This window comes from Macrobrachium nipponense, chromosome 18 (genome assembly GCF_015104395.2).
Source record: "Macrobrachium nipponense isolate FS-2020 chromosome 18, ASM1510439v2, whole genome shotgun sequence".
Classification (NCBI taxonomy): domain Eukaryota; kingdom Metazoa; phylum Arthropoda; class Malacostraca; order Decapoda; family Palaemonidae; genus Macrobrachium; species Macrobrachium nipponense.
In genome coordinates this window covers 30,130,680-30,144,884 of record NC_087211.1, presented here as the reverse complement: position 1 = coordinate 30,144,884, position 14,205 = coordinate 30,130,680, and the positions used below count along the sequence as shown (strand labels likewise).

At 39.9% G+C, this 14,205-nt stretch overlaps 1 protein-coding gene across 1 annotated transcript; it reads right to left on the bottom strand.

Moving 5' to 3' along the window:
- Positions 1-7,600: 7,600 nt before the first annotated feature.
- LOC135196536 (uncharacterized) lies at positions 7,601-8,089 on the bottom strand. The gene has a single exon (XM_064223384.1). The coding sequence runs from the start codon at positions 8,087-8,089 to the stop codon at positions 7,601-7,603; it is 489 nt and encodes a 162-aa protein (XP_064079454.1).
- Positions 8,090-14,205: the final 6,116 nt, after the last annotated feature.

Genomic DNA, 14,205 nt, shown 5'->3' with positions numbered 1-14,205 from the left:
AATTTATAAATGTAACCACAGAAAATAGATGTGTGTGCGTAATAATAATAATAATAATAATAATAATAATAATAATAATAATAATAATAATAGAGGCTGAAGTAGCTCCAGGACTCATGCAGAAGAGTGTGATCCTAGAAACGGCACACATAGTAAGAAAAGTGATGGACTCCTAAGGAGGCAGGATGCAACCCGGAACCCCACACTATAAATACCACCCAGTCGAATTGGAGGACTGTGATAGAGCAAAAAAAGAAACAAAAATAATAATAATAATAAAAATAATAATAAAACCAAGATTCACAGAGATCACGACAGACACAGTCAGACACCAACTAAAGAAAATGCCAAACTGGAAAGCCCCAGGTCCCGATGAAGTCCATGGATACTGGCTCAAAAACTTCAAGGCCCTACACCCACGAATAGCAGAACAACTCCAGCATTGTATCTCAAATCACCAAGCACCCAAATGGATGACCACAGGAAGAACATCCTTAGTACAAAAAGACAAGAGTAAGGGAAATATAGCCAGTAACTACAGGCCTATCACCTGCCTACCAATAATGTGGAAGTTACTAACAGGTGTTAGGAAACAACAAGAGTCTGTCTAGAAAGGCTGCAGAAGGAAGTGTAGGGGCACAAAAGACCAGCTCCTGATAGACAAAATTGTAATGAAGAACAGTAGGAGAAGGAAAACCAACCTAAGCATGGCATGGATAGACTATAAGAAAGCCTTCGACATGATACCACACACTATGGCTAATAGAATGCTGAAAATATATGGGGCAGAGGAAAACACCATCAGCTTCCTCAAAAATATCATCAGTGAAAGGCTATACAATTACCTAGAGGAGACAAACACCATCCCCCACCAACAGAAAGGCTGCAGAAGGAAGTGTAGGGGCACAAAAGACCAGCTCCTGATAGACAAAATTGTAATGAAGAACAGTAGGAGAAGGAAAACCAACCTAAGCATGGCATGGATAGACTATAAGAAAGCCTTCGACATGATACCACACACATGGCTAATAGAATGCCTGAAAATATATTGGGCAGAGGAAAACACCATCAGCTTCCTCAAAAATACAATGCGCAACTGGAATACAATACTTACAAGCTCTGGAATAAAGCTAGCAGAGGTTAATATCAGGAGAGGGATCTTCCAGGGCGACTCACTGTCCCCACTACTCTCCGTAAGCCATGATTCCCATTACAAAAGTACTACAGAAGATGGATACCGGGTACCAACTCAAGAAAAGAGGCAACAGAATCAACCATCTGATGTTCATGGACGACATCAAGCTGTATGGTAAGAACATCAAGGAAATAGATACCCTAATCCAGACTGTAAGGATTGTATCTGGGGACATCAGGATGGAGTTTGGAATAGAAAATGCGCCTTAGTCAACATACAAAAAGACAAAGTAACGAGAACTGAAGGGATAAAGCTACCAGATGGAGCAACAATCAAACACATAGATGAGGACTGGATACAAATACCTGGGAATAATGGAAGGAGGGGATACACCAAGAGATGAAGACACGATCAGGAAAGACAATATATGCAGAGACTCAAGGCGATACTCAAGTCAAAACTCAATGGCGGAAATATGATAAAAGCCATAAACACATAGGCAGTGCCAGTAACTGATCAGATACAGCGCAGGAATAGTGGAATGGACGAAGGCAGAATTCCGTAGCATAGATCAGAAAACCAGGAAATATATGACAATACACAAAGCACTACACCCAAGAGCAAATACGGACAGACTATACATAACACGAAAGGAAGGAGGGAGAGGACTACTAAGTATAGAGGACTGCATCAACATCGAGAACAGAGCACTGGGGCAATATCTGAAAACCAGTGAAGACGAGTGGCTAAAGAGTGCATGGGAAGAAGGACTAATAAAAGTAGACGAAGACCCAGAAATATACAGACAGGAGAAGGACAAACAGAACAGAGGACTGTTACAACAAACCAATGCATGGACAATACATGAGACAGACTAAAGAACTAGCCAGCGATGACGCATGGCAATGGCTACTGAGGGGAGAGCTCAAGAAGGAAACTGAAGGAATGATAACAGCGGCACAAGATCAGGCCCTAAGAACCAGATATGTTCAAAGAACGATAGACGGAAATGACATCTCTCCCATATGTAGGAAGTGCAATACGAAAAATGAAATAAACCACATAGCAAGCGAATGCCCGGCACTTGCACAGAACCAGTACAAAAAGAGGCATGATTCAGTAGCAAAAGCCCTCCACTGGAGCCTGTGCAAGAAACACCAGCTACCTTGCAGTAATAAGTGGTATGAGCACCACCAACCTGAGGGAGTGATAGAAAACGATCAGGCAAAGATCCTCTGGGACTACGGTATCAGAACAGATAGGATGATACGTGCAAATAGACCAGACGTGACGTTGATTGACAAAGTCAAGAAGAAAGTATCACTTATTGATGTCGTAATACCATATGGGACACCAGAGTTGAAGAGAAAGAGAGGGAAAAAATGGATAAGTATCAAGACCTGAAAATATAAATAAGAAGGATATGGGTTATGCCAGTGGAAATTGTACCCATAATCATAGGTACACTAGGCACGGTCCCAAGATCCCTGAAAAGGAATCTAGAAAAACTAGAAGCTGAAGTAGCTCCAGGACTCATGCAGTGTGATCCTAGAAACGGCGGCGCACATAGTAAGAAAAGTGACGGACTCCTAAGGAGGCAGGATGCAACCCAGAACCCCACACTATAAATACCACCCAGTCGAATTGGAGGACTGTGATAAAAAAAAAATAATAATAAGAAATAAATAAATGAACAAATAAATAAGTAAATAAATAAATAGATAAATAAATAAATAAAACCAACAGAGCAACAGGTCTGCTCACGAGCAGTGTTGCCACTCTGGTATTTCATAATCGCCGAGATGTGGCCTTAAAAATAGCCAAGATCAGCCATAAAAAGTCAAGATTTAAAAGTTACCGTAGTGTCAAAACCACATTATCATACCAATAGAAATCTAGGCTATACCAAAAACCAATTCTACTTACTGGTGGTGTTAAATAATTTAAAGAAGAAAGACATGAACAGGTTTTGCTATATCACTAGTATCATCGAATTTCTCTTCTGCTGGATTTAAAATAATTTCAGCACATTTCTTGGATCTTTCCTGGTATCTTTGATGACATTTACCTGTTTTCAGCTCATTTAGGAGAAAACTGGGTTTCCAGTTATAACAAGAGACCTGTCGAGCTTGTTTTGCAAGCATTCTATTGGCTATTGTGTCCGCTAATAACCTGTTTGTTTGTTTGTTCTTAATTAGGTTTACATTGGTAAAAATTCTTTCTGCTGCAGCCGACGAGTGAGGTAGAGCTAAAAGATTACACATAAAATTAGAAAGAATATCAAATTTACATTTGTTGATACCATCCTGAACAGATTATCTATATTTATTTAACAATAATTATAGAACAATTCCTCAGATAAAACTAATAAATATGATAAATTCTTCAAAACAGTTTTCGCTTCTACAAACAGATAACGATCGCAAAATATAGGAAATGCCGACGTGTACTGGCGTACGGCTTTTTACGCACATGAAAATAATTGTTTCAAGTCTAAACTAAAACAAATTTAGCTGGAACTTGAAATTACATACGCAGTTCTTAAGTTGGAAGTTTCAATGAACTTCGGTAATGAAATAAAAAAGCGAAGAACGAAATTCTCGGAGCTAACGATTCTAAATCACTAGCTGTTGGATCTAAGGCTAGGCAGGATCAAGAAATGATACTCAGCATGATTTTGTATCTTCATTGCACCCAAGTTACGAGGCGGTACTAAAAGCTATCCCCGCCCCTTGTGAAACATCATCAGTTACAAAAGGACCATATCTTTATGAAACTATATTTACGATAAAATTTTTATATATCTATTTTTATGATGGCGTTTTTTATTATTTTCATCCTATTACATGTTACCGTATAATACGTTAAAGTACAAAGAATGACCTTTCAATTACGATTACTTTCAAATCCACAAGCGCGCACAGAAAAAATGATCTACGCACACAAAAATGTGCAATTACTTCATCCGTCAACCCAAGATGGAAAAACATATTACATCTTGCGTCAACCTACATACATTCACGTTTCGTTGCGTATCTGACTAAGGAATGATGATAGAAAGAAACTGAAAACTGGATTAGAAAGAGGATAAAATTTACTATAGAATGCATAAATAAAATTGTTAGCTGATCTCAGAAATATTCTAGGTCAAAGACGGACCATAATTTTTTTAATTTTATGTAAATATTTACCACATTTTCTTACATAAATTTTCATTTTGCCATATACCACGTAAAAATACAAAGAATGCCCTTTCAATTGGTATATAACACATTACAATTACAGTTACTTTCAAACCCATAAGCGCACACAAAAAAAATTATCTACGCACGCAAAAATTATCAAAATTAAGCGTTCGTGAGAGATCTGAAATCTAGCCCCGCCCCTTGTGAAACGTCATCAGTTACATCCAGCAGACTTTCGCCAGATTGACAAATACCTTTTTGTACTTTTTTACGAAAATATTGTAATCGATTGAGGCATGCATAATTATTACCCTTATGTATATAGTTTTTGTTATATGTAAACTTATGTGTTCGGATGTATATTTATGTGATATGAAGTGCTAATTAGAAATTTGCCGGAAATGTCTCTGTATCATCGTCTTCATCATTTATTTCTTTGATACCTTATATCGTATATGATGTAATTCTTATACTTTTGATATTGTTTTCTTTTTTGTGGTTAAGTCGTGCAAATGCAACTGCCATTTTTTACACTGCCTGTATCCACATTTTCTATGTATTTATTGCATAACAATTAGTATTCATAATAAGATTTGGAAAATATAATTAATCTATCATTCTAACCTTTAGCATAAATAAAAAAAAAAGTTGCTTTTCAGAGTGAGGTATGAACACAGTGAGAGAACTAAATACATTTCTTAACAATTATTTATAATCTTGATAATATTACTACCTGAGAGAGAGAGAGAGAGAGAGAGAGAGAGAGAGAGAGAGAGAGAGAGAGAGAGAGAGAGACCAAGTTGTCATGTTATAAAAAATGGACTTGAAGAGAATACAGCAAACCAGTATATAGGTAACCAAATAAATAAGTAAAGAATAAACATATGAAGAAAGCGGGAGTAGCTATGTATGTTGAAATTGGTATATCTGATGTGAAATAAAACAATAGTACAGCGGCATAGCAAAAAAAATCATAAGAATTGTGCATTTGGTGATGGAAGCACCAAACATGGAGGAATGATAGAATATTATATTGGGAACATTTTCAGATATGGAACCACTTTTGTAGTAACCCCAAAATCGCCGCCATATTGGATTTCAAAATGGCGGCTCACAAATCTTTAATTACAGATAATTCTGGTTATATACCAGCTAGAGACTTGGTTTTAGTGTCTAGATATACATATTTGAGGTCAAGGAATTGAATGGTTCTAGTTAGAAGTTGATTTGGTGACGCCATATTGGATTTCAAGATGGTAGGCTAAAAAAAAGAGAAATTTATGACTGATATATTTGGTTATGTGCCAGCTATATACTTGATTCTGGTGTCTAGATGTACAAATGTGAAGCCAAGGAATTAAATAGTTGTAATGAAACATGTTTTAATTCACATTATCAACTGATAATCAAGTGATAATCCCATAATTATTATGTACATTTATATGCATGTAATTATACACACGACAAGCAAGAGAACTTGTGTATCAATCAATTCAATAACACGTAAGTTCTGCACAGTTCCAAATCAGTCTGAGCAATCACCATCACAGCCACCTAGTGCTGTGCATTTCAGAGCTGCTTTCTTACACTTGCATCTCCCACTGCAACCTTTTTTGCACCCACAAGAGATCAGTTCATAGCAGGATTTGGTAGCTTCTGGTAGTGTTGTCCACAAAGGATCAAACTCTCCGTCATTTTCCACCCACCCCCAGTCACATGGTGATGGTAGATTGCAGCGTGGGACAAGAGACTGCCCCCAACAATATCCACCCTGCTACGTTGCCCTCTTCACATGCTGTTCTAGGGCTGCCTGTGTTGGAGGTATTGCTTCAATAGATCGCGCTTTCTTTGCAAAGAGTTTCTTCCTTGCCAGATTCACCTCTGAACATGTACATGTTCGGTCGTACAGGAGTACTATGTACCTCTCCAGGGTTGCCAATGTGTCCTCAGAAATCTCACTTGGTGCAGATGCCAAGGTCAGAAATGCATTTGTCACTTCTGGGAAAATGTCCCATACTGCCCATGCAGTTATCTTCCACGACCTGCAAAGCTCGAGACGTATTACATCCTGTGATTGCATGGAAGACTGGCAGTGCCTTGGATTTGTCTGGCCCCAGTGAAGCAGCCAGCTTGTGTGCTGCTATGTAGCGGAAGCTCTTGCCAGTACCAATTGCTAGCCATAGTTCATCGACTGCCTCATGTAGCTCCTGGGCCATCCACACAGCAAGAACCACCACATCTGTGTCCACGGTACGGATGAGTATTCTGCGGTGTCCAGATTTAACAGCATCTGCTGCATGAACCATCATGCATCATATGCATGGTGCTGAAGTATGTGCAGGGCAGCAGCAGTTACCTGGTGGGCGCGTCTTGTACGGCTGACATGAGCTGCATGCAGGAAGGAGTCTGCTGTGCCTGTTGTTGCTATCTCTGCCTGAACCAATGCCTCTGTCCAACCACTGTCTTGCAGCCAGTTTCCTGCTGTCTTCCAAGCTGCCATCTCTGTGTGTAGAGCGCCTAGCATTACTACAAATAGATCTTCACCAAATGTGTCTGGCCAGTTCCCCAGGATTTAGCTCATTGACCGCCGCTTTCACTACATCCAGACCGCTGCTTTCACTACATCCATGGCATGACGGATCATTGCCACTGAGTGGGCTTGGTCATGGAAGAGGGGTAGCAAGGCATGGGTGTGACTGTGATATTAGTATGCTGGCTGCTTGGCTGTCTGCATGATGTGCAGCCCACGAAATGTTTCCTGGATTCTGCGTATCGCCACTGTCACATGCATCCTTCACAGCCTGGAGCCACTTCTTCTCTTTATCGAGCTCAGCTTGTGCAGGATTCCTCTGCAGTGACACTTGGGTTCCAGCTGGTACATGGTTTTTTTGGGCAGGTGAAGTAACTGGCTGTACATCTGTATAATACCGTGGAAGGTCACCCACAGCCTTGACATTGGAGATACCCCCGATGATGACAATACCTCGGTCTGTGCCTTGATTGTCATAGTCTGGATGTTGTATTAATGAAATACCAGTTCCATGGAATGAGTCATGTGCTGTCGTGGAGCTGGGATTGTGGTTTATATTATCCACAGCTGCTGTGGTGAACATTCTACTGCGGAGCTTTGGGGGGCAAACCACCTTTTCCATCTGAAAGCGCTGACATATCCCGTTGCCCAGCTCTGCAGAGATCCGTAGCACCCTATCATATGCAATGCTGATCCCTAGTCCAGATAGTGTGTCAACTAATTCCCTCTTTCTCGTATGGGCATGAAGCATCAAGCCAAGATATATTGGCAAGGGAGTCTCTTGACTGATGCTGTGTCGCACGTCTGTGCTGCACCTCTTCTCTCATGTTTCACACTGTTGTATTTGATTAGTTGAGCTATGGTCAAAGATGCTGAGGATGATGATTGACGTGCCTGGTTTTTGATGCCTGCACCCTCTAGCATCATGGAGACAATTGTCAGCAGCAGTTGTGGCACAGACTCTTCTTGGCATTTGTCTGAGAAGGATCCATGGAAAGGCTGAGATGACTGGAACATATCCTTCCTTATAATGCGGGCAGCTCGTGCCAGGTACACAGCATCACTGTCAATGTCATGTTGATATGCTTTGGCTAGTGCACTGCCAATGTCTTCCTTATACACCAGCAGGATATCTCGTCCCTTTCTTTGCTCCTGCAGATCAGGCAAATATGCCAGGATTCGCTCCTTGAGTCTGGTTGTATGGACTCGTGTTTCCAGCACAATGCCGAGCTGTTCCATTCTCGTTGTTTACAGCTTAGTGAGGTCTGCCATCTTGAAAACACAGGAGCAGTGTCCTCTTCGGCAGTTTCCTCTATGTATGTTACCAGTTCAGACAGGACTATTGCTGAAATGACATCTACTTTGCTCTGGCTTTCCTCAGCATGTGTTTTTGCTGCCCTCACGCGGTTGTATAGGGATGTCAAACATTTCTTGTGGTACTTGGCCTCTCTTGCCACCGTATCCCCAGCACTCAGTTGGGCTAACAGAGTGGTATCCTCAAGAAACTCGGCAGCGTTGCGAACATGTTTATCTAGTTCCAGTGTCGCTACTTGATGAAACTCTGAACCAAGCTGTTGGTGGCAGAAGAAGCATAGATGATTGCGTATGTTTTCGACACAAGCTGCCTTAGATCTAGTTCACTTGTACTCATCTGTGCTTGTACTGGCGGCAGGGCTTCCTTCAGAATGACCTCTTTTCTGTGCCCGTTGTAGCTTGGTAGTGTTGTATTTCACCCTGCATGACTTGTGCCACTTGGTTTGGTGGGCAGCCAGAGTGGCAGCTATCCCTTGGCCTTCATCTAGTTGTTGTAAGTCCATATCTTGTGGCAGCTCACCTAGTTCACTGAATGCTAACATATTGTCCTCAAATGTCTTGTATCCAGCACCTGAATCTTTTCTTTTAGTTGCAGCAGGACACTGTAAAGACTCTTCTTTATCAGGTTGACACAGAACACAGAGTTCCCAGTCCAGTTTTGGTGTGGGAGTTAGAGGCTTAGAAACATCAACTACCTTGAACCGTTTCGACATGGTTGAAATCTGGAAAAGAAAGAAAAATACCAGAATCAAGTATATAGCTGACACAGAACCAAATATATCAGTCATAAATTTCTCTTTTTTTTAGCCTACCATCTTGAAATCCAATATGGCGTCACCAAATCAACTTCTAACTAGAACCATTCAATTCCTTGACCTCAAATATGTATATCTAGACACTAAAACCAAGTCTCTAGCTGGTATATAACCAGAATTATGTGTATTAAAGATTTTTAAGCCGCCATTTTGAAATCCAATATGGCGGCGACTTTGGGATTACTACAAAAGTGGTTCCATACCTGAAAATGTTCCCCATATAATATTTGATCATTCCTCCATGTTTGGTGCTTCCATCACAAAATGCACAATTGGTTTGCTATGCTGCTGCACTACAAGGCTTGGTGACTAAATGAGAGAATGGGTATTAAAAAACATCAAGCATGTGACCTCTTTTCAGATTTTACCAAGATTTTATCAAAAACATCATGCGATATGGATTAAATGTATAAAAACTAAAGGTTCTTTAAATAATTCAATGGATAAGCACGGGAAGTGTTACTCTTGTGACGTCACAGTATTAGCTCCGCCCCCACTACCGAGTTGAGCAGACCCTATATACTTTGACTCTGGGCTAGACCTCTGGGCTCCTCTATATGGGCGCCAAAACGTAGTGGCAAGGGGGGCCACTTGCCCCCTGCTGAAATCCTTGAAAAATTATATATATTGTATACAAATATAAATATTATAGTGATATATATATATATATATATATATATATATATATATATATATATATATATATATATATATATATACATATATACATTGTAATGATCTGCTCGTTCCCTCCTGGAAAATGTGCTCTAACACTCTTAATATTGGCCTTGAATAGAGGGACGAGAGATTATGAAAAAAAAAAACTACAGAGGCTGGGAAATGAACCAGACACAGAGATCAGAATTTTGCGCAAACGGGTTATTTTAATACAAGACTTATTCCAAAGGGTTCCCAATTTCCCCCACAATCAGGCACAGTGTTTGTCTGCAAAGAGATTGCATTCTAGCATCAGTATTAAGGTGAGGAACGTGGGGAACATTACACACTATTTGCTCTCAGTCTAAAAATTTACAAACCACTCAAGGGGCATGAAATGACTGGGAGTTTATACAGAAAGGACTATTACATTGCTTGAATTAAGTAGGGGATGTTTACTAGATCACAAAGGAATTAATCACAGCATTGAACCAAAATTGAGGGAGCAAGAAGCTGAACAAAGAAGGGGGGAAAGTTGCCTTGGAAAAATGGAAATGAAATACAGACGAGAGGCAAAACAATTCCCTGGCTGTACTAGATTTACGTCTCACAGCACTTGGAAATCCTGGGTTTGGTAGTCTTCGTATCTGCTGATATTTCTGTGCACTATGGCGGATAAAGAATACTTGTGGGATACCCCCAGAGAAGGCAGGGCAGAAGGGGTGAGGTAGAGTCTTCAGGGCTTGAGAAAGTCTGAGGAAGTCCTGCTTCTGAGCGGTTCAGAGCAGTTCTTAGGAGGTTCTGAGAGTTTCTGAGGTCGAGATGCTGTGGTCCTGCTCTTTTAAAATCTTGCCTGGGTAGCTCCGCCGCTCCAAGGTCCCCTGTGGAGAGGTAAATCCAGGAAGAGCCAATGGGAGCAAAGAGGGTTTTTCTAGAGAATGGAGGCTTTCAGTTCATAGGGGCAACTTGCATATACCAGTTAAGGATGAATGAGTCTTGCTATAAAGAGGTCTTAACTTTCCTTAGTTCTGGCTTAAAATCCTGAACAATACCTTAAATGAGTTTTAAGGACCAAATAATACTCGTTTAAACAAAATGAAACAAACTGCTAACAGGCAACTACACCTACCCTTGTTTTGTGGCAGAATATCTGGGCGTTGGCTGAAAATGCAAGCTAGGCAATTAAATTCCTGTAGATATGAAAATATACTTTTTATTTCCCAAATTAGCTAACATTAAAATGGAATAACATCAATTAATAAAAATGAAATAAAATGAATTAACTCTGACCCATAAGAAACGTTAAACTATCGTTTTCCTCTCCAAATCACGTAAGTAGGTACCCCCTCTTATCTCATTATGGCCGACTAACCACAACATTTTAATAAGTCAATAAAGTCTTAGAGAATCCATTTTTCTATATGGTGACTTTGAACCCATCTGAAATAGAGACCACAATTATTACACCACTTCACAGTTAATCAAAAAGAATGTGTATCGCACCAAACTTCTCTTTCTCCAGACCCAATAATTATTACTTCAAAGGTTAACTTTTTCAAAGTTCTTTCTTATGTTACCTTATTCAATGGGTCTGCAACACCTCTTCCAGGCGTGTTCCGCACTCTGTCACATGTAATCAATGAGTGCCCCCTCTTAGCACTTATTCCCCATAGCAAAAGTCATATACCGTTTGTTATGAACACACACGCAGACACGCCCTGTGTTGCACCCAGCAAACATGGGTGTCCCATGTCGAAGGCAGTGTGATCTCCGAGGCGTCACTGACCTCGAAGTGCATTTCTTTGAGGGATCCAGCGCTTGTCTCTAACCGACTTGTCTCTAACCGACTTGTCTCTAACCAACTTGTCTCTAACTGGAAAGAGCTGAGATTATCAATTCACTACCATGCCTTTAAGATGGCTCGGCCACTTATGTCTTTTGTGCACTCCCGTCGCACACCACATCGGCTACTGGTATATACTGGTTCATAATGTTTTAATTTGCCATATAATTTAAAGCTACTTCCATTGCTGGGACCCTACAGCACATATTGTGAACATCATTATGGACACCATAACTGCAATCACTGGAACTGTGTAGCATTCGTCAAAGAAGAATTCATCACCATCATTGTCCTCTAGCGGTGGAACCATAACCATCTCCAAAGTAGGTGGAACTTTAACTGCCTCGTGGTCCCATTTTAATGGAATCACTAACCATAGTGTTAATGTTATGTCTAACAACATCGATATATCTACCTCAATTTTTATCATTACCACCTACAGTCTTCCTGAGAGCTTCAAGCACTTTCCTGTTTGCTCATTCACACAATCCATTAGCTTCAGGTCTGTATGGAATAATTGTTACTTTCTGTATCCCCATGACTTCCACCAAACATTTTAAAGTTTTGTTTACAAACTCTCTGCCATTGTCGGTCAATAAAACCTCGGGTGAGCCATATCTGCAAATGATACCATTGAAAAATGCTATAGCTACTTCTTCAGCCATTTTATGCTTAAGTGGAAAAAATTCTACTATCCTCGTAAGTTCATCTATTACCACTAACAGGTACTTATTGGCATATCTAGATTCACAAAAATTTCCTAGGATATCCATATGTATTCTCTGAAAAGGTCTACTTGGTATCGGATATGACCCTAATTTGTAGGAAGTTATCCTTATGGGTTTGCAAGTACTGCACACTGTACAGTTTTTCACAAAATCTTCCACATCTTTCCCCATATTTGTCCAAATATACTTAGTACGCACCTCATTATATGTTTTTTCTATCCCCAAGTGTGGACTACCGAACCTGCAATGTACTATATCCAAAACCACTGGAATTAGGACTTTCAGAACTATGGTCTGTGTCGTGTCTCCTTTACTTTCACTAGTCCTTAATTTATATTTAATTTTCCTGACCAACAGATTACCTTCTAATTCTAAACCCAAAAAAGGTAACTTATAACATTTCCTGACTAATTCACCTCTAAGAAACGCTTTTGAGTCTGCCAAAATTTTATCTTCATCTTGCCTTTGCTCTACGAGATTCATATCCCATTGCATAGAATCGCTAGTGACTAGCGTAACTTGAGATCCTTCCGTGTCATAAAACTTCTACTTAGGGCATCCGCAACTACATTTAATTTGCCTTCTATATATTTGAGCTTTGCATCGAAGTCCCTGATAGTTAAAAACTATTGAGCTCTTTTAGGTGACAAATCGGGCTTATTAAAAAGATCCAATAATGGCTTGTGGTCTGTAAGGACTTCTACTTTATTCCCCATCAGTAGCATTTTAAAATGAACTAAACTTGTTACTATTGCAAAGGCTTCTTTATCTATGGTAGCCATTAATCTCTCATTGCTGCCCTTTGTCCTAAACTTCCTGCTATAAAACGCTATGGGATTGAATTTCCCATCAAACTTTTGCATAAGGCAAACACCTATACCCTCTTGACTGGCATCAGTCACTAATGTGAATGGTTTGCTGAAATCTGGAAATTTCAGAACTGGGGGATTCATTAACGCATCCTTAAGTTTCTGAAAATTATCATTCTGGGTGTTCCCCAATGAAATTGAATGTCCTCCCGCAATATATCTGTTAGAGGAGCTGCTATGTTAGAAAACCCTTTCATAAACCTATGGAAGTACCCCGCCATACCTAGGAATGACTTAATTTCTTTCTTTGACTTCAGGGTGCAAAAATCCGCTATTGCTTTGACTTTATCGTCGTTTACTCTAACCCATTCCTTGGATATGACATGACCTAAATATGTGATTTGCTTTATCAAGAATGAACACTTAGCTAGCTTAATTTTCAACCCTGCTAACCTAAGTCTCCTAATTACTTTCCTAAGCACTTCCAGGTATTGCACGATTGAGTCTGTTGCAATTAATATGTCATCCATGTATAAAAAAACATTTTTACTCAATAACCCGTGCAAACTGTGTTCACCAACCTGGTAAAGGTCATTAGACTGCCCAATAAACCGAACGGCATCTGTGTAAATTCATAGTGTCCCTTGGGCACTGAAAAGGTATATTCCTTACTATTCTCACTTAGAGGGACCTGCAGAAAATCCTGCGCTAAATCAATTGAGCTATAAATATTATGCCCCCCGATTTCTACAAAAAGATCTGGTATGCATACGACCGGATAACGGTCAGGGATTGTTTTTTCATTCAAACGCCTAAAATCGACGCATACTCGGACAGAACCGTTCCTTCTTAGGCCCTGCTAATAGAGGAAAGTTGTATGGAGACACACTAGGTCTAATGATTCCTTCCTCTTCCCATTTATTGACCTCTTTCTCTACCTGCTCTCTGATTTTGAAAGGTATCCGGTATGCAGGAATAAAGATAGGTTTTGTGCTTTTCTCTAAGTTTACCTTATGTTCTAACACATTAGTTAATTCCAGTTTATCCCCTTGTAAAGCTACTGTATCCCCAAATTCTACCAAGAGCTTGCTTACTGCTTCTACATGCTCATTATAATCCACATTAGCTAAATGTTCTCTGAATATTTGCTTCCTTGATTGCATTTCTGCCCCTGAAAACTCAGTTTTTT

Coding starts and splice junctions, on each gene's coding strand:
- LOC135196536 (XM_064223384.1), bottom strand. CDS start 8,089: ATGGAACAGCTCGGCATTGTGCTGGAAACACGAGTCCATACAACCAGA.